The sequence below is a fragment of the Ahaetulla prasina genome, chromosome 1 (genome assembly GCF_028640845.1).
Source record: "Ahaetulla prasina isolate Xishuangbanna chromosome 1, ASM2864084v1, whole genome shotgun sequence".
NCBI lineage: Eukaryota > Metazoa > Chordata > Lepidosauria > Squamata > Colubridae > Ahaetulla > Ahaetulla prasina.
Genome location: NC_080539.1, coordinates 1,896,255 through 1,922,784, shown reverse-complemented (window position 1 = coordinate 1,922,784; position 26,530 = coordinate 1,896,255). Strand labels below are relative to the sequence as shown.

The window sequence follows — 26,530 nt, the reverse complement described above, 5'->3', positions numbered from 1 at the left end:
GTTGAAGTCCAGAAGTCCTCAAGCAAAGCTGGCTGAGGAATTCTGGGAGTTGAAGTCCACAAGTCTTCAAGCGAAGCTGGCTGGGGAATTCTGGGAGTTGAAGGCCACAAGTCTTCAAGCGAAGCTGGCTGAGGAATTCTGGGAGTTGAAGGCCACAAGTCTTCAAGCGAAGCTGGCTGGGGAATTCTGGGAGTTGAAGGCCGCAAGTCTTCAAGCAAAGCTGGCTGAGGAATTCTGGGAGTTGAAGGCCAGTCTTCAAGCAAAGCTGGCTGAGGAATTCTGGGAGTTGAAGGCCACAAGTCTTCAAGCAAGCTATTGAGGAATTCTGGGAGTTGAAGGTCAAGTCTTCAAGCAAAGCTGGCTGAGGAATTCTGGGAGTTGAAGGCCAAGTCTTCAAGCAAAGCTATTGAGGAATTCTGGGAGTTGAAGAAGTCTTCAAGCAAAGCTGGCTGAGGAATTCTGGGAGTTGAAGGCCAAGTCTTCAAGCAAAGCTGGCTGAGGAATTGGGAGTTGAAGGCCGCAAGTCTTCAAGCAAAGCTATTGAGGAATTCTGGGAGTTGAAGGCAAGTCTTCAAGCAAAGCTTGAGGAATTCTGGGAGTTGAAGGTCAAGTCTTCCAAAGCTGGCTGAGGAATTCTGGGAGTTGAAACAAGTCTTCAAGCAAAGCTGGCTGAGGAATTCTGGGAGTTGAAGGCCGCAAGTCTTCAAGCAGAGCTGGCTGAGGAATTCTGGGAGTTGAAGGCCACAAGTCTTCAAGCAGAGCTGAGGAATTCTGGGAGTTGAAGGCGCAAGTCTTCAAGCAAAGCTGGCTGAGGAATTCTGGGAGAGGCCACAAGTCTCAAGCAAAGCTGGCTGAGGAATTCTGGGAGTTGAGCCACAAGTCTTCAAGCAAAGCTGGCTGAGGAATTCTGGGAGTTGAAGGCCACAAGTCTTCAAAATCTGGCTGAGGAATTCTGGGAGTTGAAGGCACAAGTCTTCAAGCAAAGCTGGCTGAGGAATTCTGGGAGTTGAAGGCCACAAGTCTTCAAGCAGAGCTGGCTGAGGAATTCTGGGAGTTGAAGTCCGCCAGGCTTAAAGAGCCAAGTTGGACCCTGTCCAGACCAAGCCAACCAAAGCTGGAAGCTTGGCCTGACACATCAGCCATCGTGGACACATAGAGATAAACCACCTTTCCATCCCAAAGAGACCATGAAACCCAAGGAGGAAAGAATTTTCCTCAGGTGTTAATCCCACTTAGGGCGTTGTGGTTTTAACACATCCTCCAGGGACACCCAGATACGCAATGCCAGACCAACAATCAAGGACATAGCAATGCCTTGCTCAAGGAACTGCCCAGGAGAAAACCAGACCTGGGACAACACCGACAGGGCCAGCTGTGTATAAACAGGAGCGGAGGCAACCCCAAGCCCTGATGATGCTACCCAGTTGGGTAATGAAATGTTTTGGCCTCTTGGAGCAGGGCTGCTCGGGGGGGCAGGGCAGGATTCACAGAGAAGTCTTCCTTCCTTCCTTCCTTCACAAAGACTGGAGGCCAGTCTCATTCTTTTGTAGTTTTACAAAGTCAACTTATTGAACAATCTGGGTCCTCATCCTCCTTATAAAGGATGGAAGGCCCAATTCTTGAACCTGCAGTAATTGCAGGCTACTGCCTTCAGGCTTCTTAACAGCCTTCCATCCTTCCTTCCTTCCTCTCTCTTCCTTCCTTCCTTCCTTCCTTCCTTCCTTCCTTCCTTCCTTCCTTCCTTCCTTCCTTCCTTCCTTCCTTCCTTCCTTCCTTCCTTCCTTCCTTCCTTCCTTCCTTCCTTCCTTCCTTCCTTCCTTCCTTCCTTCCTTCCTTCCTTCCTTCCTTCCTTCCTTCCTTTCCCCTTCCTCCCTTCTTCCCTCCTCCTCCCTTCCATCCATCCCACCCAGACTTTTCATGCCCCTTCTTCAATCCGAACAGCCTTGAGAGACCGAAGGTCCCTGTAATTAAGGGCTCCTTCCTCCATTTAATGCTGCCGAAGCAACTAGAGCTCCTGGGGCCTGCCTCTCTTGGGGGCCCTGGGAGGGGCCCAGATGAATTTCGCCTTCTTACATTGGCAGCCTCAACCCGCTTCTCCGGAGCAAAGCTGGGCATTTCTTCCTGGGACACAGCCAGGGCACCAATTGGGTGGACTTACAAGCGGCTGGCTGAGCAGTGCAAAATCGCCTCTCAGAACAGCCTGGTCCTCCTCCAGGAATCCTGAAAAGAAGTAAGGCAGATGGTCTTTGGGGAGGCTGGCAAGGGCTGCCCAGGAGTTTGACAGGTGGCAGGCAGGAGGACCTTTTCTGTGAACTGAGCCTTTGAAGAAGAGGCAGGAGCCATTTGTCTGAAAAGGTCTTGGTCTCACAGGGATTGGAATAGAAGCTTCCAAGGTCCTTCCAACTGTGTTATTCTGTGATAAGGAGGGAGGAGGAGGAAAGAAGGAAAGAGATGAAAGAAAAGGAAAAGAATGAGAAGGAAAATTGTTAGGAGAAGAAGTTGTGACAGGCGGTGGAGTCAAAAAAGAAACAGCTCTAGATAGTAGTCAAAATGCTTTAGAAGGAAAAGATGAATAAAGTGACAAAGGGAAGGAAGGAAGAAAGGAAGGAGGAGGAGGGAAGGAAGGAAGGAAGGAAGGAAGGAAGGAAGGAAGGAAGGAAGGAAGGAAGGAAGGAAGAAGAAACAGAAATTGCCTTATGGGGAAGGAAGGCACCCATCCTCTCTCCCCAGCCTCCTTTTTCATCAGGAAGATCATCAGCCCTTAAGAGGAGCAGGCCACAAGTCTTCAAGCAAAGCTGGCTGAGGAATTCTGGGAGTTGAAGGCCACAAGTCTTCAAGCAGAGCTGGCTGAGGAATTCTGGGAGTTGAAGTCCGCCAGGCTTAAAAGAGCCAAGTTTGCAGACCCCTGTCTTAGACCAAGTCAAATCCGAAAAACGCCGGGAAGCTTGGCCTCCGGACACATCAGCCATCGGTGGACACATAGAGTTAAACCACCCTTCCGTTCCATCCCAAAGAGACCATGAAAAACCCGAAGGAGGAAAAGAAGTTTTCCTCAGGTGTTAATCCCCACTTAGGGCGTTGTGGTTTTTTAACACATCCCCTCCAGCAGCCGACACCCAGATACGCAATGCCAGACCAACAATCAAGGACATAGCAATGCCTTGCTCAAGGAACTGCCCAGGAGAAAACCAGACCCCGGGGACAACACCGACAGGGCCAGCTGCTGTGTATAAACAGGGAGCGGGAGGCTAACCCCACCCACCCTCGCCCTGATGATGCTACCTAGTTGGGTAATGAAATGTCTTGGCCCTCTTGGAGCAGGGCTGCCTCGAACGGGGGCTGGGCAGGGCCAGGTTTATTCACAGAGAATTGTCTTCCTTCCTTCCTTCCTTCCTTTTTTTTAAAAATTTACATTTATATCCCGCCCTTCTCCGAAGACTCAGGGTGGCTTACATTGTGTAAGGCAATAGTCTCATTCTATTTGTATATTTTTTACAAAGTCAACTTATTGCCCCCCCAACAATCTGGGTCCTCATTTTACCTACCTTATAAAGGATGGAAGGCTGCGTCAACCTTGGGCCGGGCTTGAACCTGCAGTAATTGCAGGCTACTGTGTTCTAATAACAGGCTTCTTAACAGCCTGAGCTAAAACGGCCCATCCTTCCTTCCTTCCTCTCTCTTTCCTTCCTTCCTTTCCTTTTTTCTTTCTTTCTTTCTCTCTCCCTTTCATGCTTTGTTTTTCTTTTCTCTCTTTTTCTTTTCCACTTTTTCTCTCCTCTTTTCCACTTTTTCTTTTTCTCTCCTTTCTTTCTTTTTTCTTTTCTACTCCCTCCCTCCTTCTTCCCTTCCTTTCCCCCTTCCCCTCCCTTCTTCCCTCCCTCCCTCCCTTCCATCCATCCCACCCAGACTTTTCACAGTGCCCCCCTTCTTCAATCCCCCGAACAGCAATTCTTGGAGAGACCGAAAGGGTCCCTGTAATTAAGGGGCTCCTTCCTCCATTTAATGCTGCCCGGAAGAGCAACTAGAGCTCCCTGGGGCCCGTCTCTCTTGGGGGGCCCTGGGGAGGGGGCCCAGACTCCTGAATTTTCGCCTCTCTTACATTGGCAGCCTCCAACCCGCTTCTCCGGAGCAATAAAGCTGGGCATTTCTTCCTGGGACACAGCTACGGCACCAATTGGGTGGAGTACGACACCAGCGGCTGGCTGAGCTACGTCCGGCAAAATCCCGCCTCTCAGAACAGCCTGGTCCTCCTCCAGGAATCCCAAAAGTAAGTAAGGCAGATGGTCTTTGGGGGGCAGGGGGGGCTGGCAAGCCCCCTCGGGCTGCCCAGGGAGGCTCTTGACCTCAGGCAGGCAGGCAGGAGGACCTTTCTCTAGAACTGGAGCCTTTGAAGAAGAGGCAGTGCAGCCATTTGTCTGAAAAGGTCTTTGGTCTCTTACAGGGGATTGGAATAGAAGACCTCCAAGGTCCCTTCCAACTGTGTTATTCTATGATTCTGGAAGGGAGGGAGGGAGGGAGGAAGGAAAAGAGATGAAAGAAAGGAAAAAGAATGAGAAGGAAAATTGTGTAGGAGAAGAAGTTGCGGGACGAGGCGGTGGAGTCAAAAAAGGCATCAGCCTAGGATCCCTACGTAGTCACAAATGAACACGAGAAGGAAGGGGAAAAGATGAATAAAGTGACAAAGGGAAATGGGAAGGAAGAAAGGAAGGAGGGAAGGAAGGAAGGAAGATGGAAAAGAGAAAGGGAAGAGGAAAGGAGGGAAGGAAGGAAGGAAGTGTTATAACAGTGTTATTCCCTAATTCGTCTTGTGGGGAAGGAAGGCACCCATTCTCTCTCTCTCTCTCTCCTTTTCCTTCATCAGGAAGATCATCAGCAGCCTCTTCGCAGGCCGAGCAGGGGCCACCACGGTGCTCTCGGGCTCCATCGCGGGCCTGGAGGGGGGCTCCCAGCTGGCCCTGCGCAGAGCCACCAGCATGCGCAAGACCTTCACCACGGGGGTGGCTGCGGTGAAGAAGAAGTCCGTGTGCATCCAGATCAAGCTGCAGGTGGTGAGTCTCTGGTGGTTTTGGGAACCAGCATGTCTAGAGAATGGGAGCTTTAAGAGGGGTGGGCTTCCACTCCCAGAATCCCCCAGCCAGCCTGCTTCAAGAGGGGTGGGCTTCCACTCTCAGAATCCCCCAGCCAGTGTGCTTGAAGATGGGGGGACTCCAACTCCCAGAATCCCCCAGCCAGCCTGCTTTAAGAGGGGAGGACTTCCACTCCCAGAATCCCCCAGTCAGCCTGCTTTAAGAGGGTTGGACTTCCACTCCCAGAATTCCCCAGCCAGCCTGCTTTAAGAGGGGTGGACTTCCACTCCCAGAATCCCCCAGCCAGTGTGCTTGAAGATGGGGGGACTCCAACTCCCAGAATCCCCCAGCCAGCCTGCTTTAAGAGGGAAGGACTTCAATTCCCAGAATCCCCCAGCCAGCCTGCTTTAAGAGGGTGGACTTCCACTCCCAGAATCCCCCAGCCAGCCTGCTTTAAGAGGGGTGGACTTCAATTCCCAGAATCCCCCAGCCAGCCTGCTTTAAGAGGGGAGGACTTCCACTCCCAGAATCCCCCAGCCAGCCTGCTTTAAGAGGGATGGGCTTCCACTCCCAGAATCCCCCAGCCAGCCTGCTTTAAGAGGGGTGGTTACATCAACTCCCAGAATCCCTTAGATACTGGCTGTGGAATTCTGGGAGTCAAAGTCCACCCCTCTTAAAGCATGGCTGGCTAAGGAATTCTGGGAGTTGAAATTCAACCATCTTAAATCATTGCTAGCCGGGGGAATTATTTATTTATTTTATTTTATTTTATTTATTTTTATTTATTTGCATTTATATCCCACCCGTCTCCGAAGACTCAGGGCAGCTTACACTGTGTTAAGCAATAGTCTTCATCCATTATGGGACCTGAAGTCCACCCATCTTATAGCGATCTCTCATAGGGACCCAGAGCAGTGTCCATTAAAATATTAAAACATAAAAGTTGTATATAAACTTTAAAAAGAGACGAGGAGGATCAAAATGAATGAGAAGGGGGTGGCCTGTTGGTTGGTGAATGGGAGAGGTTGTTGGGCAGGCTAGCGGTCAGCAGCCGTTTGGAATACAGTGGCCTCTCCTGCCAAGCCCTCTCCCCCCACTCTTGACCGTGGTCTTCTCCCACCCATCAGGATGCCCTGATCGACACCCTCAAGAAGTCCAAGCTGCATTTTGTCCACTGCTTCCTGCCCAAGGCCAACGGCTGGAGAGGCGATGCCAAGGGCCCTTACGCCCAGCGCATGAGCAGCAGCGAGCTGGATTTGCACGGGGAGCACTGCGAGGCCGGCCTGATGCAGCTGGAGGTGCCCCTGCTGAGAGCCCAGATCCGGGGATCCCGTCTGCTCGATGCCCTCCGCATGTACCGCCAAGGTGGGTCCCCAACTCCGTGGGCGGGAAGGGGTCAAGAGACGGAGGGAAAGGATCTGGGTACCTGGGACCGGGGACAGACCTGGCTCACAAAAGAGAAAAAAATGGAGACTCCTGGGAGGAGCGGCATGGCCAGGTGCGCGTGTCTCCCACGTGCATGGCAGAGACCTGAAAATCAGCTGGCCGGCGGGAGGCCTGCACACATGCGCAGTGAAGCTGATCTAGGGTGATAGTTTGTGTGCCTGCAGAAATGCCATCGTTTCGCCCTAACAGACCTGGTGGGTCCATCAAATCCAGCCTTTGTTTTCCTTTTAATTCATGAATTTATTGATTAACCTTAGGAGGTTATTGTTCTCAATTTTTGGCTTATTTTTATTTTTATTTCATTTCGTTTTTTGTTTTTTTTTACTTTTTGCTGAATGATGGACATGTGTTTGTGTCAAAGCACAATGGCCACGTGTCCACCTGGGTCTGGGGCGTTTACGCCCTGGGGGAATGAGGGTGGGATTAACCCCCACCACCCACCTAGAGGGATTAAAGCACAGCAATATAAAAATATTAAAGAAAGATGTTGAGACTGTAGAAAGAGCGCACAGAAGAGCCACAAAGATGATTAGGGGATTGGAGGTGCAAACATATGAAGAACGGTTGCAGGAACTGGGTATGTCTCGTTTAATGAAAAGGACATGATAGCATCCTTAAGTATTTGAGGGGCTGCTGCCCCAAAGAAGAGGGGGGGGGTTTCAACCGATTCTCCAAAGCCCCTAAAGGCAGGACAAGAAACAACGGATGGAAACCAATCAAGGAGAGAAGGAACCTAGAAATTAGGAAAAGCTTCCTAACAGTCAGGACAATTAGCCAGTGGAACAGCTTGACACCAGAAATTATGGGTGCTCCATCAGTGGAGGTTTTCCAGAAGAGATTGGACAGTCATTTGTCTGGAATGATATAGGGCCTTCTGCTTGAGTAGGGGATTAGACTAGAACAGGGGTCTCCAACCTTGGCAACTTTAAGCTGGAGGACTTCAACTCCCAGAATTCCCCAGCCAGCAAAGCTGGCTGGGGAATTTTGGGAGTTGAAGTCCTCCAGGCTTAAAGTTGCCAAGGTTGGAGACCCCTGGACTAGAAGACCTCTAAGATCCCTTCCGTTATTCTGCCTTCCTTCCTTCCTTCCTTTCTTCCTTCCTTCCTTCCTTCCTTCCTTCCTTCCTTCCTTCCTTCCTTCCTTCCTTCCTTCCTCCCTTCCTCCCTCCCTCCCTCCCTCCCTCCCTTCCTTCCTTCTCCATCTCTAGAGGTTTCTAAGAAGAGACTGGACAGCCATTTGTCTGGAATGGTGTGGGGGTCTCCAGCTTGAGCAGGGGGTTGGACTAGAAGACCTCCGAGGTCCCTTCCAACACTCTTATTCCATTATTTGTAACCTCCTCAACCACTGTCTCTCCTCAAGCAAAATCAATGGGGAAAAGCCAGATTTGCTTAACGACCGCCTGGTTCACTTAACAACCGCAGCCATTCGCTTAACAACCGTGGCAGAGAAGGGTCATAGAATCGGACACGACTCAACGGAAGAATTCTCTTGCTGGGCTGTGAAAGTTCTGCTCTCAATTGTGTCCGTAAGTCGGGGACCCCCTGTTCTCCGTCCCCCTCTGCCTCTCCTCCTTGGAAAAGACACCCCCCCCCCCAAAGTCAGGCCACTCCTGCCCTCCCCCTTTCTGCAGGAATGTGTGTTTGTTATTTCAAGAGCCGAGTTGCCGGTGGCTTGCATCAAAAATCGGTGTTGTTTCAAGTGCCACGATCTGGAATCAATGGCTGGGCAGGCGGGCAAAGGAGGCGGCTCCTCCGTCCGTCGGTCGATGAGGCTGATGATTAATTAAGACCTGAAGAATCAACACAGGCTATCTTTGCCCATCAATGTAATTGCAATCCGATAGCGGCATCCATTCTGCATGAGCCTTTTGCCTGCAGCTGCAGGAAGACTGGTGGCCGTGGTGCGGGTTCGAGATCCTTGCCTCCCTCCGCTTTAGCTAAGCCGTTCGCTTTAGAGGAGTTTTTGGTGTTGCTTCATCAAACGTCCCTGGGAGACACACAAGTTGGACGAGGATGGGGGTGGGCGTGGAAAAGACTGGGGTGGGGGCTTAGAGGCACCAGCCTTCATCTTCAATCGCCCTCTGAGACAAAAATGCACTTTAAATACAGGTCGACCCTCCATGGATGACCACAGATCTGTGACCCTTTGAGAGCTGCAATGAAATTCTATTTTAATGTATGCCGAACACTGTGCGTTCAAAGTGACCATAAAGTTAGTCTAAGAATTAGAATTGTTGAAATTAGAATTATTAGAATTAGAATTATTGGAATAATTAGAATTGGAATTGGAATTAGAATTAGGGTTAGAATTATTACAATTGGAATTATTAGAATTAGAATTATTGGAATTAGAATAATTGGAATTGGAATTATTAGAATTAGAATAATTAAAATTAGATTTGGAATTGGAGTTAGAATTATTAGAATTAGAATTATTAGAATAGAGCTGGAAGGGACCGTGAAGGTCTTCTAGTCAAGCCCCCTGTTCAAATAGGAAACGATACCATTTCGGACAATTTGGCTATCTAGTCTCTTCTTGAAAATCTCCAGTGATGCAGCAGCCACAACTTCTGGTGGCCAGGTGTTCCACTGGTTAATTGTCCTCACTGTTAGGAAATTCCTCCTTAGTTCCAAGTTGCTTCTACTCCTTGCTTAGTTTCCATCCGTTGTTTCTTGTCCTGCCTTCTGGTGCTCTGGTGAATAGGTGAAGCAAGGGATTCAATGAATTGCGGCCCATTTTTTGATCTTTTTTGGGGCCACGGTTGTTAAACAAATCACTGCCGTTCTTAAGTGAACTATGCTGTCGTTAAGCGAATCCAGCTTCCCCCATTGGGTTGTTCGTCGGAAGGCAGCTGGGAAAGTCACAAATCCCGGGACAGTGCAATTGTCATAAAGATGAGTCAATTGCAGAGCGTCTGATGGGGGATGTTGCAATGGTTGTAAGTGTGAAACACGGTCGTAAGTCTGAAGCGGTGGAGGGTTTCCTGCCTAAGCAGCCGGGTTGGACTAGAAGACCTCCAAGGTTCCCTTCCAAGTTTGTTATTCTAAATTCTAAAATACTGAAGTCATTTTTCTCAGCGTCATAACTTCGGTCACTAAAGGAATGGGTTGCAAGTCAAGAGCTACCTGTAAAGCTCTACCTGTTGCAAATGAAAACAAGAAAAAAAAAATAATAATAATAATATCAAAGCATTTCCTCCCTTTAATGGGCCTCCTTTAACCCTCCGAGCTCTTCCTTTGAGAAGGCTTTGGCAGGAGTTTTCTTTTATAGCGTTCCTTCCTCTCTTTTTCTTTCTTTCTTTGCAAAAATGTTTTTGGGGTTAAACACAAGTGCCAACGAACATGAATAAAAAGGTGGAGTGACACAACAGCGATAAGACAATCAAACACAAAACAAATACCGTATATACTCGAGTATAAGCCGAGTTTTTCAGCACGTTTTTTGTGCTGAAAAACGTCCCCTCGGCTTATACTCGAGTATATACGGCTTATACTCGAGTTTTTTTTTTCTTTTTTTCACATTATACCGGCCGGCGCGAACTTGGCGGGCTTTTGCTTTAGCGCGGGGAAGCCCTGCCGGTGCAGTGAGAGGGCGGGGCGGGGGAGCCGCCAGCCTTCTCAGCCGAGGGAGGGAGGGTTTCGCCGACCGGTAGCTGCCTCATTTCCCACCCTCGGCTTATACTCGAGTCCCCAGTTTACCCCAGTTTTTTGGGGTAAAATTGGGGACCTCGGCTTATACTCGGATCGGCTTATATTCGAGTATATACGGTACCTATTTAGTGAGCGAAAATAGAACATGTTTTTTCTCTCCGATCCAGAGAAAATAAATCCAGAATAAACACAGGCCTTGTTTCGTATACAATCCAATCCTTCCTTTTGCAATACGGGTTTTAAAACCATGCCCGGATAATCCGTCATTAAGCGGAGGGGTCGTTAAGTGAGGCCACCGGATTTTATGGCCTTCTATGTTCCCATGATGGCCAATTGTTGGTTGTTAAGCAAAGCATGATTTCCCGTCGGTTGTGTTTTTGACAAACCCAACAATATTTTCGGCAAATATCGATCCCGTGACCCCAGGAGGCTGTAGCTATTGTAAACACGGGAATCAATCAAGCCCAACATGTTTTTAAGAGGAGTCTAGACAGCCACTGCTCTGAAATGGTAGAGGTTCTCCTGCTTCAGCAGGGGGCTGGACTAGAAGACCTCTGAGGTCCCTTCCAGCTCTGTTCTGTTCTGTTCTATTCCATATTCTATTCTGTTCTGTTCTGTTTTATTCCCTAGTCTATTCTGTTCTATCCTATTTTCTATTCTATTCTATTCTATTCTATTCTGTTCTAGGGGCCGTGGTGGCTCAGGCTGTAAGATAGCCTGTTATTAAAACACAGCTGCCTGCAATTACTGCAGGCTCAGCCCAAGGTTGACTCAGCCTTCCATCCTTTATAAGGTAGGTAAAATGAGGACCCAGATTGTTGGGGAGGCAATAAATTGACTTTGTAAATATACAAATAGAATGAGACTATTGCCTTACACACTGTAAGCCGCCCTGAGTCTTCGGAGAAGGGCGGGATATAAATGTAAACAAAAATAAAAAAATAAAAAATATTCTACTATTCTGTTCTGGGATGGGAGAGGAAGGAAGGGAAAAAAATAGCAGAATAACATAGTTGGAAGGGACCTTGGAGGTCTTCTAGTCCAACCCCCTCCTCAAGCAGGAGACCCTACACTGCTCCAAACAACAGGCCCTCTAATCTCTTCTTGAAAGCCTCCAGTGACGGAGCACCCACAACTTCTGGTGGCAAGCCGTTCCACTGGTTAATTGTCCTCGCTGCCGGGAAGTTTCTCTCCTCGATTAGTTTCCAACCATTGTTTCTCGTCTGCTCTTGGGACCCCCTCATTCCAGACGTCTGGTGGGTCAGCCACGTTTTGTGGCACTTTCCCTGCCTCCACCAGAGCTGTCCCCCAAAGCCCCCTCCCCCTTCTGACGCCCCCTATCTTCTCCTCTCTCCCTCCCAGGCTATCCTGACCACATGGCCTTCGCCGAGTTCCGCCGGCGCTTCGACGTCTTGGCTCCTCACCTGACCAAGAAGCACGGGCGCCATTACATCGTCACAGATGAGAAGAGGGTACGGCGGCTGGCATTGGGGAGGGACTGGCTGGGGTCTGTGCCAGGGCCAGCTTGACGGGGGTCGGGGTCTGGGCCCCTAGACTTCCTTACCCCAAGACCCTGGGATAGCTGCACTCACGAGGTGGGGGGCAGAGTGCATAGGATGAGCCTGGAGTTTTTGGGGTGGGGGGGGAACGTGCTCTCTGACCTCCCCTTCCTCTCCTCTTCTTTCTCTCTCCCTCCCCCGTCTCCCCCCCCCTCCCCAGGCTGCGGAAGAGCTGCTGCAGTCCCTGGAATTGGAGCAAAGTTGCTACCAGATGGGCTTGAGCAGGGTGAGATGAAGAAGGCTGAGAAGACCACCTGGGGGGGGGGCGTCTTGGGGGTGGGGTGGGTGCGCAACAGGAGGGTCCCTGCCAGGACAGGGGAAGTGCAGGTAGTCCTCGACTTAACGACTAAAAGTGAGCTCAACATTTCCGACTCTAAGCGAGGTGGTTAAGTGAGTTTCGCCCCGTTTTATGACCCTTCTTGCCGCAGTCGCTAAGCGAATCACTGCAGTTGTTAAGTTAGGAACGCGGTTGTTAAGTGGATCCAGCTTCCCCTCCCCCCCCCGCACTTTTGACTTTGCTGGTCAGAAGGTCGCAAAAAGGGGATCCCGTGACCCCGTGACCCGTCATAAATACGAGTCAGTGGCCAAGCATCCGAATTTGGATCCCGTGACCGTGAGGATGCTGCAATTGGTCATAAGGGTAAAAAACGGTCACTTTTGCCAGTGCCGTTGTAACTTCAAAACGGTCACTAAATGAATCCTTCTGCCCTATTATGCCACTTTGTGGTCACGTGCCCAAGATTTGGGTGGTTTTTCTGCTCCTTTCCAGCCCCAAAAAACCCCCCACCACCAATTCAAATGAACAGGTTCGCTTAACGACCACGGCGTTCACTTAGTGACCGCGGCATTTGCTTAACGACCATGGCATTTGCTTAACCATTGCAGGGTTTGCACAACAACCGCGTCGTTCATGTCACACTGCCCCCTTCCCAAAATGGCCATAAAATTATTTTGTTACATGGGTGCCTCGCTTTGGGACCAGAATGGCTCATCACCATAGTTCCGACCCTAGCGACAGTCGTAAGTTGAGGACTGCCTTGTTTCCGGTGTGTCAGCCACCCACCCACCCACCTACCCTCTCCTCCGAAAAGCCTTTGCCAAACGCAACCGATTTCCAAATTCTGCAGCGTGTTATAATTTGCCGGGGAGGTGTGTTTCTCGGGCGGGGCGCATTCCTCCCTGCCTGGGACGCACCCCGTCTTCTTCCCGAGGGAACCTGGGATGTGCGAACGAGCCCAGAGTCACCCCCACCCCCACTCCCAGCCCACCTGGAGCCTTGCGCGGGCTGGGGACGATGGGCATGGCGATCCCACCGTGCGGCCGGCCTCGGTGGATGGACGCCAGGCAAGCTGTTGGCAAGAAAAGCTTCTGGCTCCCCTCCTGCGAGCATGCCCACACACACACACACACACCAGCAGCAGCGTTCGGGGGGGGGGGGAAGGTGGTGAAGTCAGCCCCCTGGCATGCCAGGAAGATGCCCAGCCCCCCCCACCCACCCAGGGAGGGGGCGGATGGCTGATTCACTCAAGGAGGAGATTCGAGACGCTTCCTCCTCGCAGCCACCAAGTTATGGGGAGCTTCTTTGCCGCGGCTCCTGCCAAACGGGGAGCATTTAGCCCTCACAGCCTCGGTTAGAAGGGGGGGGGGTGGTCTCCTTCCTCCAGCCCTCCAGGCCAGGGGTGGGGGGGGCATGAAGGAGAAGGGCTCTCCCCTTGCCCCGGCCCCCCCGCTTCGCCCTGGCCCCTTGGAAGACCCTGCAGCACCCAGACTGGGGCATCGACTCTCCTTCTGCCACCTGCCCTGGTCCAAAGAATCCAATCCTTGCGGTTCCTTTCCATGATGTGGGCCCTTGGAGGGCCTAATCGGGGGCCTCTGGAGGACCCCTGCATCCCCCCCTCCCAAAGGAGGGCCTTTCCTCAGCCGGAAACCCCCTCTGGAGCTCCACGGCACCCGTTGAGGCCAGCAGGCATCCGAGCCCTGTCTCTCTGCGTGGGAGCCTTCCCCGCGGCCGGGACTGACCCCATCTTTTGGCATTGCCCCCACCTTCTCTCCTTCTGCCCTCCCCCTCTACCTCCCCTCCCCCCAGGTCTTCTTTCGGGCAGGGACCTTGGCTAAACTGGAGGAGCAGCGGGATAAACAGCTGTGTCGGAGCATCACCCTGTTCCAGGCCGCCTGCCGGGGCTTCCTCGCACGCCAGCACTTCAAGAAGAGGAAGGTAGGTTATGCCTGTCTGTCCGTCCGTCTGCAAAGGAGAAGGTTCGTTGACCTTGGGGGCTCCTTGGGGCTCTCTGAGCTCGGTTGTGTTTCCCCGCAGACGTTTCGTGACCCAGCTAGGGAACGCCATCAGGGCACTCATGACGTTCCCTAGTTGGTTCACGAAACGTCTGCGAGGAAACGCAACCGAGCTCAGAGGGCACTAAGGACCCTACAGTTCTCTTTCTCCTTCTTTCTTCTCCTCTATCTCCTTCTCTTCCTCCACTCCGCAAAACCCACACCCTGTTTGCACTGATGATGTTCCCTAGTTGGGTCATGAAACATCTGCAAGAAAACCACCAAGCTCAGAGAGCACCAAGGACCTCACAGTCACCCCCCCTTCTCCCCCTCCTCCCCCTCCTCCCCTTCCTTCCTTCCTTCCTTCCTTCCTTCCTTCCTTCCTTCCTTCCTTCCTTCCTTCCTTCCTTCCTTCCTTCCTTCCAGCACTGATGATGCTACCTAGTTGGGTCATGATACATCTGCAAAAAAACCACCAAAGCTTTGAGAGCACTAAAGACCCCACGGTTCTCTTTCTCCTTCTTTCTTCTCTTTCTCCTCCTCCTCCACTCCACAAACACCACATCCTATTAGCACTGATGTTCTTACCTAGTTGGGTCATGAAACATCTGTACGGAAACCACCAAGTTCAGATAGCACTAAGGATCCCACAGTCTTCCTCCTCCTCCTCCTCTCCTCTGCAAACCCCCCTCCCTTCTAGCACTGATGATGTTCCCTAGTCGGGTCATGAAACGTCTGTAAGAAAACCACCCAGCTCAGGGAGCACCAAGGACCCCACAGTCCTCCTCTTCCTCCTCTTCCTCCTCCCCCCCTTCTGGCACTGATGATGTTCCCTAGTTCGGTCCTTCTAGCTCTGATGATGTTACCTACTTGGGTCATGAAACGTCTGCAAGAAAACCACCCAGCTCAGAGACCATCAAGGACCCCACAATCTTTTTCCTCCTCCTCCTCCTCCTCCTCCTCCTCCTCCTCCTCCTCCTCCTCCTCCTCCTCCTCCTCCTCTCCCCAACCCCTCCTCCCTTCTAGCCCTGACCATGTTACCTACTTTGGGTGGTGAAACATCTGCAGGAAAACCAGCTCAGAGGGCACCCAGGACCCCTGTCTCTTGTCTATATCTGGGCGTGCAGATATATCTTCCTTAAAAGTCAGGCGAGGCAGAAATGGAGTGAGTCACACATGTACACACACACATACACACACACACACACACAGAGAGAGAGAGAGAGAGAGAGAGACAGAAACACACTCCTGCCCTCCCCCATCCACTGCTGTGTTTATGCCTCTCTTCTTATCCTAAAATGGGCAGCTTTGCCTCTTCCCCCCAAAAAAAAATTCCGGCTGGGAACTAGAACTGTGGGCTCCATCTGAAGCAGCAGCAACGGCAGCAGCTTCCCTCCCACCCACCCACCCACCCACCCGCATTCCACTTGTTCTCCCCCCCCCTCCCCACTCGGCCTTGAAAGCTGCCTTGCAACAGGTAGGAGGGGAATTGTGTGCGGCCCCCCCCTCGTGCCTCTTCACCATTCTCTGGCAAGGTTGTGTGTGTGAGTAGAACCGCCTTGGAGAAAGGAAGGGAAGGTAGGTGGGTCTGGGGGCCGTTGGGGGGGTGGGAGCGATGGGTTCCCCAAGGAGGGCCTCTCTTTCTCTTATTTTATATCTGTTTGTTTATACGTGTTTATTAAATTTCCGCTGCCCCTCCAAGACGACCCAGATTAAAGATCTTTGCTCGTTGCACGAGCTTGCAGAGTTTTTGCGGTGCGGCTGTTAAGATACGTCTGTGGAGATTCTCCATCATCCAGGTCACAGTTGTCCCAAAGGTGGTGGTGGGATTTCCAAGAGGCAACAGGGCTTTCTGGTTTTTTGCTTTGAAGACGTTTCGCTTCTCATCCAAGGAGCTTCTTCCGCTCTGACTGGATGGTGGGGAAGGGAAGGACTGATGCTCCTTGCAGACAGCTGGTCAGTTGCATCCTCTTAGCCAGTCCTTAAGGTCACCTGGAGGTTTACCTGTGTCCTCAGGGTCACCTGAGTGGAGCAAATGGGTGTGGAGCCTTCTTGGAACTGCCGAAAGGACCTGTGCTGTAGATTGGATATTGATGATGTCATATCCCTCCCCCTCTATGGAGGGGGGGGCTGTTCACTTTGGACCTAGATGGCCTCTTGGACCCCTCTTGCAAAGGCAAAGGGCCTCTGGTGGCTCAGCAGACTAAGTCTGTATGTTATTAACACAGCTGCTTGCAATTACTGCAAGTTCAAGTCCCACCAGGCCCAAGGTTGACTCAGCCTTCCATCCTTTATAAGGTAGGTAAAATGAGGACCCAGATTGTTGGGGGGGCAATAAGTTGATTTTGTATATAAATATACAAATAGAATGAGACTATTGCCTTACACAATGTAAGCCGCCCTGAGTCTTCGGAGAAGGGCGGGATATAAATGCAAATTAAAAATCAATAAATAAAATAAATAAAAATAAATTTAAAAAAACCAGCCGTCCTCTCTCTCCAAAATGTGGACTTTGCTGCCTTCAAAAGAGGGGCCTTTGTCTGTCAAATGCAGATGGAAGTGCTGAATCTATTCCTGATGTGCTTGTTCTCCTATGTTGTGCCAGGCTTCCTTCCCTCCCCCGCCCACCACCATCTGGTCAGAGCGGAAGAAGCTTCTTGGATGAGAAGTGAAACGACTTCAAAGAAAAAAACAAGGAAGTCCAGCTGCCCCCTTTGGGACATCTGTTAAGATAGGGGCCAAAACAGGAGGCAGAATCTCCTCCCTCCCTTATTCTTATTCACGATTCCTCTCCCTTTATGAATTATATTTTTATCCGGCCTTTTATTCGTTTTACAAAGAACTAAAGTGGCGAACATATCAAACGTGTGTTCCTCCTCCTGTTTTTTTTTTTCCCTGTCAACCACCAACCCTCCCTCTTGTTATCTGAGCTCAGAAGGCTGGACCTTCAGGTGGGGCTCTGGGTTTTCCGGCAAGATTAGAGACCATGTTTTCCCAAGAAATGGCTTTTCAAAAATCAGACGATAATGAGGCTGCTCCATCCAAAGATTGGGATTTTAGCTAGGGTGGCATAAGGACGCCTGCTTGGCCAGGGGGGTTGGACTAGAAGACCTCCAGGGTCCCCTTCTCTTCCAACCCTAGGATTCTTTTACCGGTAGCCTTTGACTTAACAACCACAACCACCAACAATTCAGCCCAAAATTTCCATTGTTAAGCAAGATAGTTAAATGAACTTTGCCCTATTTTACAACTTTGCTTGGCACGGCGGTTCAGTGAGTCACTGCCGTTGTTCAGTGGGTCACACGGCTGTTAGGTGAATCTGGCTTCCCTGTTGACTTTGCTTGACACAACGCCACAAAAGGGGATCGAGTGACTCCGGGGGGGGGGCACCGCGACCGTCATAAATACGAGCCAGTTGCCAAACATCTGAATTCTGTTAAGTGTCAAGAACAGTCATGAAAGTCCCTTCTTTCAGTGCCGTTGTGACTTCAGATGGTCACTAAATGAATGGTTGTAAGTAGAGGACTATGTCTATAGAGAAGAAGTGATAATACAGTTTATGCCCAGGGTAGGTTGCCCAGAGTCACTCTGAACTGGATGGCAGATAGAGAGATATAGGTAGGTAGGTAGATACCAGCATGTAGGTAGGTAGGTAGATAGACAGGCAGACAGATAGAGATAGGTAGATACCTCTAGGTAGGTAGATGGAATGGAATGGAATTAGGTGGAGATAGATAGATAGTTAGATAGATAGATAGATAGATAGATAGATAGATAGATAGATAGATAGATAGATAGATAAAGAGGTAGGTAGGTAGGTAGATAGACAGAGACAGACGGACAGATGGAAGTAGGTAGATACCGGTAGGTAGATAGGTAGGTAGGTAGGTAAATGGAATAGAATGGAATTAATGGAATTAAATGGATGGATGGATGGATGGATGGATGGATGGATGGATGGATGGATGGATGGAGATACCGGTAGACAGACAAACAGATAGACAGATAGATGGAGGTAGGTACATACCGGTAGGTAGGTAAGTAGATGGAATGGAATGGAATGGAATGGAATTAGGTGGAGATAGATAGATAGATAGATAGATAGATAGATAGATAGATAGATAGATAGATAGATAGATAGATAGATAGAGGTAGGTAGATAGACAGAAGAGACAGACGGACAGATGGAAGTAGGTAGATACCGGTAGGTTAGGTAGGTAGGTACGTAGATGGAATGGAATGAAATTAGAGAGAGAGAAATACAGATAGATAGATAGATAGATGAGAGATAAATAGAGAGAGAGAGAGAGAAAGATGAGAGAGAGAAATGTAGCAAAACAGAGCCAGCGTGGTCTTCTCTTCAGTTGAGTTTCTTCCTTTGGCCCTTTTGAAGTCTTGGGAAGGATCACGGAGAAGGGCCGAGGGTCTTGGCTTGTCTAGGGGAAGGGGCTCCTCTTGACCTAACAAGCTTTCTCCCCCCCCTCTTATCACAAACCCCCAATACAGATCCAGGACCTGGCCATCCGCTGCGTTCAGAAGAACATCAAGAAGAACAAGGGAGTGAAAGGCTGGCCTTGGTGGAAGCTCTTCACCACCGTCCGGCCTCTCATTGAAGTCCAGCTCACGGAGGACCAGATCCGGGCCAAAGATGTGCGTGGCTTCCTTGGCTGGAGGAGGGAGGGAGGGAGAGACCCTAGGTCAATGATGGCTAACCTGTTTGCCACTGCATGCCAGAAGGGCGGGTGGGTCGCGCGCACCTGTGCCCACACCCATAATTCTATGTGACCCGCCCCGCGCAGACACACATGACCCTCCCCACTCCCCCCCACTCCTGGCACGCAACGGCCTGATAGGCCCATTTTTCTCTCTCACCTGCTCCAGAGCCTTTCTAGGAGTCTGGGGAGGGTGAAAACTGGCCTTCCCCACCCCACCCCCAGAGGTCCTCCAGATGGCAGAAATGGCCCATTTGCCAACTTCCGGTGGGACCGGAAATCGGCAAACGGGCCATTTTTGACCTCCGGAGATCCTCCATGGGGAGGGTGGGGAAGGCCGTTTTCGCCTTCCCGAGACTCCTAGAGAGGCTCTGGAGACAGGTGAGAGAGAAAAAGGGGCCTTCCCCACCATCCCCCTGTTTCCCTACTTCTGGTGGGCCTAGAAGGCCCGAAAAGGAGCTAAGCTCGCATGCTCACCGATATGGCTACAGGTGCCACTTGGCCCTAGGTTGTAGCTCTTTAAAAACAACTGGGGAGTTGTCTGGTTGACCATGGATCCCTCTAGCCCAATGCCTCTCAACCTCTGGCGAGTCTAAGATGGGTGGACTTCAACTCCCAGAATTCCCCAGCCAACAAGGGTTGGATTAGGTTCAAGGGATGTTTGGGGCAGGGTCAGAAAACCTGGGCGCCCCAGAGTTGCTCTTGCAGCCTCCTTTCCCTTCTTCTCCCTGCAGGAAGAAATCCAGCAGCTGAAGGGCCGGTTGGAGAAGGTGGAGAAAGAGCGGAACGAACTGCGGCTGAGCGGCGACCGCTTGGAGAGCAAGGTGAGGCCTCGAAACCCCCCTCCCCTTAACCACAGGTGGTCCTCGGCCTACGACCATTCGCTTAGTGACTGGGAAAAAAAAGCAAGTTATTTTTCACCACCCTTTTTCACACTTTACGGCCGTTGCAACATTCCCGTGGTCACGTGATCGAAATCCAGACCCTTGGCCGCTGACTCACATTTATGGCCCAGTGTCCCGTGATCCCCTGTTGCGACCTTGACGAGCAGTGTCAATGAGCGAAGGCAGATTCCCTTAACAACAGTAATGGTTCGCTCTACAACTGCGGCAAGGAAGGTCGTAAAACGGGGCGAAACTCAGTTTCACAACTGTCTCGCTTAGCGACGGAAATATGTGGGTGCTCAGTTGCGGGTCATAAGCCGAGGACTGCCTGTGTTTAAGGAGTAGAGTAGGAGGCTCTGCAATGGTGGGTAGCATTTGCAACTTGTCTGGGCTTTTAGGGTGACGGACATATGAGGATCTTGAGAAGATGGGAGGGAGCAGGAAGGAGATTCTCCTGGTCTGGCTGTGGATCTACTCCAACCATCGATGCTCCTTTTGGCGAGCAGCATCTCTTCAAGGCTGATGAATTCGTTAATTAAATTTAGATGCTGCCCATCTCACCGACAAGGGGACTCAAGAGGAGAGGTCTTCAAACTTGGCCGCTTGAAGACTTGTGGACTTCAACTCCAAGTTGAAATCCACAAGTCTTCAAGCGCCAAGTTTGAAGACCTCTGCTCTGGGCAGGGGTCTCAACCTTGGCTTTAAGCCTGGTGGACTCCAACTCCCAGAATCCCCAGCCAGCAAAGCTGGCTGGGGAATTCTGGGAGTTGAAATCCACCAGGCTTAAAGTTGCCTAGGTTGGAGACCCCTGCTCTAGAATAGCGGTCACCAACTGGTTGTCCATGGACCACTGGTGATCCATGAGAAAATGTTGGTGGTCCGCAGAACAATTATTTGCATTTTTTTAATATTGCACTAAATACTATTTATCTTTTTAAAAAATTCATATTAGTGGTCCGTGGGATTTAAAATTATGAATTTGATAATCCCTGAGGTCCAAAACTTTGAAGACCCTCTGCTCTAGAAGATGATGTCCAACCACAGGGAAGTTCTCAGTTGGTCTTTCTCCTCTGAGATCTGAGAGCTAGTTTTTTTCAGACATGGGCCCTTGAAGAGGCGTGGGCTCCATGGGGAATTCTGGGAGTTGAAGTCCACGCCTCTTCAAGGTGTGAAGTCTGTGAAGGACGCTCGATGTCTCAAAAGAGCTGGAAGTCTGCACCTGTTAAAGGGGCCAGGTTTTAAAAAAAAAACAAACGCTGGCCCACGGAACAGGTAGCCAGAGTGATGGGGAATGGAAGAATGGCCGTCTCTTGTCCGTAGCAGTGAGAGGACCAATCACTGGGGAAGCATTTTGGATGAGGTCTGGCTGGCCAAGGGGTTGTCACCTTTAAAGCCCTCCATGGTCTGGGGAAGGGCAGGTCACATCTAGCCGACCCCCAGAACAGGGAGGCAGGGGCTGTTACAGCCCTCCCCCCCTTTAAGGAGGTCCATCCGGTAGGACCAGGAAGAAGGGCCTTCTCCATGGTGGCTCCCTCCCTGTGCAACATCATTGTGCAGAGATAAGATTGTACCACCACCCACAACACTTTTCCCAAAGACCACTGTACCCCAGGCAGTGGTTAAATTCAGTCGGTTCTATCTCGATCCGGTAGTGGCAGCGGCGGGGGGCTCCACCCACCCACCCGGACACTCAACACGTCCCATCGAGCACGAGTGCAGTGCCCGCATGCTTACATTTGCGAACTGGTAGCGAAGTTAAGTGAATACCACCCTTGGCCCCGGGGGTGGCGGGGGGGGTGTCTATGGAGCCCCTCAAATTTTGTAAATAAACAAATTTTTTAAAAAAATTCTACGCCTAAATAGCAAACAAAAGATTTCTATCAATAAACCGGCGAATGAATTTTATAAATAAGGGGAATTGAATTTTTTTAAAATAAATTCTATAAATCAATAGTCAAATCAATCAATAAGTAATTTTTATCAACACATTCCATAAATAATAAATAAATAGGAAATGAACAGTTCTATAGATAAACACTTTTTTTGCGAATAAATAAATTGTATAAAGAAAGAAAGAGAAAGAAAAAGAAGGAAGGAAAGGAAAAAAGAAAGAAAGAGGAAAGAAAGAAATTTGATAAAGAAGTAAATGAATAAAAGCGATCTTTAAATGAACCCAATCTGTCCTTTAAATCCAGTGGCAGGGTGTTCCACAGAGCCAGATTTTGGGAAGGAGGCTTCTAATGCATCTGGGATTTTCCTCAGCCGATTCTCAAGGAGGGAAAGGAATTCCGGGGGGGGGGGTTTCCATTCCCCCCACCTCAGCTTTTGGTCAACCTTTGGTTCCTCCCCCCCTTCTCAGGTCGCAGAACTGACTTCGGAGTTGACGGACGAGAGAAACACAGGAGAATCGGCTTCCCAGCTTCTGGACGCAGAGACGGCCGAGCGCCTCCGGGCGGAGAAGGAAATGAAGGACCTGCAGGTCAGCCGAGAGGTTCAGGGTTGGGGTTGAATTCACAAGTGACGCTCAGGGTGCCTCTGCTCACTTAGCGACCATTCAGAGTTACAACGGCATTGGGGGGAAAAATGACTTGCGACCGGTTTTCACACTGACAACCGTTGCAGCATAATCCATCACGTGGTCACTATTTCCAGGGCCCTTGTCACACATCGAACGGTCACTAAATGAACTGTTGTAAGTTAAGGACTACTTGTAGTCATGACGGTGATGTTGTTAAGCAATGTGTTTCCAGTTGTAGCGTATCCAAAATGGAAACGGCCGTCTTGTTGAGACTCTAGAAAGAGTGCAGAGAAGAGCAACGATTAGGGGATTGGAGGCTAAAGCATATGAAGAACGGTTGCAGGAACTGGGTATGTCTAGTTTAATGAAAAGAAGGACCAGGGGAGACATGATAGCTGTGTTCCAATATCTCAGGGGCTGCCACAAAGAAGAGGGAGTCAGGCTGTTCTCCAGAGCACCTGAGGGTAGAACAAGAAGCAACGGGTGGAAACTGGTCAAAGAAAGAAGCAACTTAGAACTAAGGAGAAATTTCCTGACAGTTAGAACAATTAATAAGTGGAACGACTTGCCTTCAGAAGTTGTGAATGCTCCAACACTGGAAATTTTTAAGAAAATGTTGGATAGCCATTAGTCTGAAATGGTGTAGAGTTTCCTGCCAGGGCAGGGGGTTGGACTAGAAGACCTCCAAGGTCCCTTCCAGCTCTGTTATTATGTTATGTCTTAAGACAGGTTTGAGAAGCAATATTTTTTTTAAAAAAATGCCGTAAGAAAATTGGCCCATTTCTGACTAAGCTCTGCTCAATGCTGCGCCATCCGCTCCCAGAAGCACTTTTTGAGCCTGGCTTGACGCAATGAGGAGCCCTACAATTTGCCACAAAGACCGATAAAATCACAGCACGCAATTCCTCCTGTCTCCATGGCCGCTCCAGCCTCAGGTCCGAGTTGTTGGTCAACACCATCCTTCCTTCGGTTAAACCCAGAGGTTTTCAAATCGGGGTCCCTTGAAAGACTTGTGGACTTCAACTCCCAGAATTCCCCGGCTGGCTGGGAATTGAATTCTGGGAGTTGAAGTCCATAAGCCAACGTTGAAGACCTGTGGGTTAAACCAGGGGTCTCCAACCTTGGTCCTTTAAGACTTGTGGACCTCAAAGCTGGCTGAGGAACTCTGGGAGTTGAAGTCCACAAGTCTTAAAGGGACCAAGGTTGGAGACCCCTGGGCTAAACAACCCACTGTACAGCATGCCTTCCTTGGGACACAGCCCTGAGGGTCCTCCTGACCCTCTCCTACTCCCACTCCCCAAACAGGCCAAGTACGATGCCCTCAAGAAACAGATGGACTCCATGGAGATGGAAGTGATGGAAGCTCGCCTGATGCGAGCGGCCGAGCTCAACGGAGAGATGGACGATGACGATACAGGTGAGTCTCCCGGTCATCTCTTATGCAGCGAGTTCTCACCTCTCCTTCCCCCTCAGTGGCTCCAGGCCTTGCGGTCAGGTTCTTGCAGAGTTGGACCAGGGGTCATTTACGGAAAAGGGGCAGAGGTGATGGCTCTAGGAGAATGTTCCTTGAACTTGGCAACTTTAAGATACGAGGACTTCAACTCCCAGAATCCCCCAGCCAGCCTGCTTTAAGAGGGGTGGACTTCCACTCCCAGAATCCCCCAGCCAGCCTGCTTTAAGAGGGGAGGACTTCCACTCCCAGAATTCCCCAGCCAGCCTGCTTTAAGAGGGTTGGACTTCCACTCCCAGAATCCCCCAGCCAGCCTGCTTTAAGAGGGGTGGACTTCCACTCCCAGAATCCCCCAGCCAGCCTGCTTTAAGAGGGAAGGACTTCCACTCCCAGAATCCCCCAGCCAGCATGCTTTAAGAGGGGAGGACTTCCACTCCCAGAATCCCCCAGCCATCATAGCTTGCCAACAATACAGGGACTGGCTTTGGGGAGGGGGCAATGCCCTCACCCCCAAGACGCTCTGCCCACTGGCTTTCTCGTGCCCCCAGGTGGGGAATGGCGCCTGAAGTACGAGCGGGCAGCGCGGGAGATCGACTTCACCAAAAAACGGCTGCATCAGGAGTTCGAGGACAAACTGGAGGTGGAGCAGCAGAGCAAGCGTCAACTGGAGAGACGGGTAAGGGGGGGTCCCCCTTTGGGGAGGGTCTATCGAAGCCCCCATGGGATTTTCTACCTGGCTTTTTTAACATCCGTAGCCCTGCTCAAGCGTTGTGGGTGGGACAGGAGTGTGGCGGAAGCGCCCCGGGAACCCTCTTCTGGTGGTCTCGGGGGGGGGGGGGGTGTTTTGGGCCTTGGGACAGGATCCCGATCTTGCTGAGCTTCCCTTGGCAGCTGACCGACTTGCAGGCAGACAGCGAGGAGACCCAGCGGGCACTGCAGACCCTCAAGAAGAAATGCCAGCGGCTGACGGCTGAGCTGCAGGACACCAAGCTGCACCTGGAAGGGCAGCAGGGCCGCAACCACGAGCTGGAGAAGAAGCAGCGCCGGTGAGGAGGAGGAGGAGGAAGACTACTGTGGGGTGCTTGGTGCTCTCAGAGCTTGGTGGTTTTCTGGCAGACGTTTCATGACCCAACTAGGGAACATCATCAGTGCTGGAAGGGAGTAGGAGTTGGCTCTCTGTTTATATACTAGTGGCTTACTTTGCCAGTATTTTTCCCCCCATGGCAGTTCCTTGAGTAGGGTGTTGTTTTCTGCTTGATTATTTGTCTGGTGTTAATCCCTGTTTATCTGGGTTTCTCTCTCTATGGAGTCCTTGGTGCTCTCTGAGCCCGATGATTTGCTTGCAGGCATTTCATGACCCAACTAGGCAACGCCATCAGTGCTAGAAGGAGGGGGGATTGCAAAGAGGAGGAGGAGGAGGAATGGCAGAGCTTCTCTGGAAATGCTGCTGCTTCCCTGCCTCTTGGCCCATGCCAGGGTGGGGTTACACATGCAGCATAAGTAAACCCCCCCCCAAAAGAAATACAAGCTCAATGCATCACACGTGCACACACCCCTTCCTAGTGTTATCCCCTGCAGCCTGTCAAATGCATCGTGATGAGATGGAAAAATTAAACCGGCTCAGCTGAAACTCGCGTTACCCTAAGAGGAAATATATTGTAACGTAACATAATAACAGAGTTGGAAGGGACCTTGGAGGTCTTCTAGTCCAACCCCCTGCCCAGGCAGGAAACCCTACACCATTTCAGACAAAATTTATTTAGGGTACAGCATAGATCCCATGGATAAGCGTGAAAAGAAGGGAGGCGGGGGGAGGAAGGAAGGAAGGAAGGAAAAAGATGGAGGAAAGAAAAGAGAAAGAGAAAGAAAGGAGAAGAAGGAAGGAGGGAGGGAAGGAAGGAAAAGAAAAGAGGAGGAAGGAAGGAAGGAAGGAAGGAAGGGAAGGAAAGAAAGAAAGGAAGGAAGGAAGGAGTAGAAAGGGAGGGAAGAAAGAGAAAGAAAGAAAAAGATAGAAAGGAAAGAAAGGAAGGAAGGAAGGAGTAGAAAGAGGGAGGGAAGAAAGAGAAAGAAAGGAAAGAAAGAAAGGAAGGAGAAGAAGGAAGGAGGGAGGAAGGAAAAAGAAAGAAAGGGGAGAGGGATGAAGGAAGGAAGGAAAGAAAGAAAAGACAAGAAAAGAAAGAAAGAAAAAGAGAAGAAGGAAGGAAAGAAAAGAAAGGAAGGAAGGAAGGAAGGAGTAGAAAGAGGAGGAAGAAAGAGAAAGAAAGAAAAAGATAGAAAGAAAGGAAAGAAAGAAAGGAAGGAGAAGAAGGAAGGAGGGAGGGAAGGGAAGAAAGAAAGAAATGGGGAGAGGGATGAAGGAAGGAAAGAAAGAAAAAGAAAAAGACAGAAGAAAAGAAAGAAAAGAAAAAAAGAGAAGAAGGAAGGAAAGGAAAAAAGAAAAGAAGGAAAGAGAGAGAGAGAGAGAGAGAAGGAAGGAGGGAAGAAGGGGCCCCAGGGGAGTCCTCTGCCTGCCTTCGCCCTCCCTTCCCTGGCTGTGAATCCCTTCCTCCCTGTGAAAAAGGAGACCAGAAAAGCCATTTAACCATCAGAGACACTTTCATCTCATTACCGTAATGATCACAGGAGGGGGGGGGAGTTAGGGGGGGGGGCAGGAAAAAAAAAACCCAGCCAGGGAGAGAAGTAGCCTAATTAAGTCCAATTTCCAGAGAGCAGGCCTGGCGTTAATGCCGCTCTTGATTACCAGGTGCAAAGAGGCGCCGTGTCTGACACGAGGCTGCAAATTGGTCTGGGGGCTTTCTTTCTCTCCTTCTCCCCCTCCCTTCCCCACTCAATCCCCCTCCCCAGGCAGGACAGGGCAAGGTCCTCCTCTCTCTCTCTCCTGTTTGAGACCCCCTTTCACCCAGACACCCCCCCCTCCCCGATCTTGGTACACCGTTTGATTTTAATGATTTTATCCTTCTTTCTAACTGGTTTT

General features: G+C 50.5%; 1 protein-coding gene across 1 annotated transcript in view; it reads left to right on the top strand.

The window, feature by feature from the left end:
• MYO18A (myosin XVIIIA) overlaps positions 1–26,530 on the top strand; it is a 202,251-nt gene that overhangs the window by 119,507 nt on the left and 56,214 nt on the right. Inside the window, exons 15-26 of the mRNA XM_058163839.1 lie at positions 4,108–4,267; positions 4,862–5,048; positions 6,194–6,431; positions 11,525–11,634; positions 11,882–11,947; positions 13,808–13,936; positions 18,499–18,642; positions 19,439–19,528; positions 21,948–22,067; positions 23,412–23,523; positions 24,105–24,232; positions 24,448–24,602. Of these exons, the coding sequence (XP_058019822.1) occupies positions 4,108–4,267; positions 4,862–5,048; positions 6,194–6,431; positions 11,525–11,634; positions 11,882–11,947; positions 13,808–13,936; positions 18,499–18,642; positions 19,439–19,528; positions 21,948–22,067; positions 23,412–23,523; positions 24,105–24,232; positions 24,448–24,602 (1,639 nt within the window). The remainder of the gene's footprint in view (positions 1–4,107; positions 4,268–4,861; positions 5,049–6,193; positions 6,432–11,524; positions 11,635–11,881; positions 11,948–13,807; positions 13,937–18,498; positions 18,643–19,438; positions 19,529–21,947; positions 22,068–23,411; positions 23,524–24,104; positions 24,233–24,447; positions 24,603–26,530) is intronic.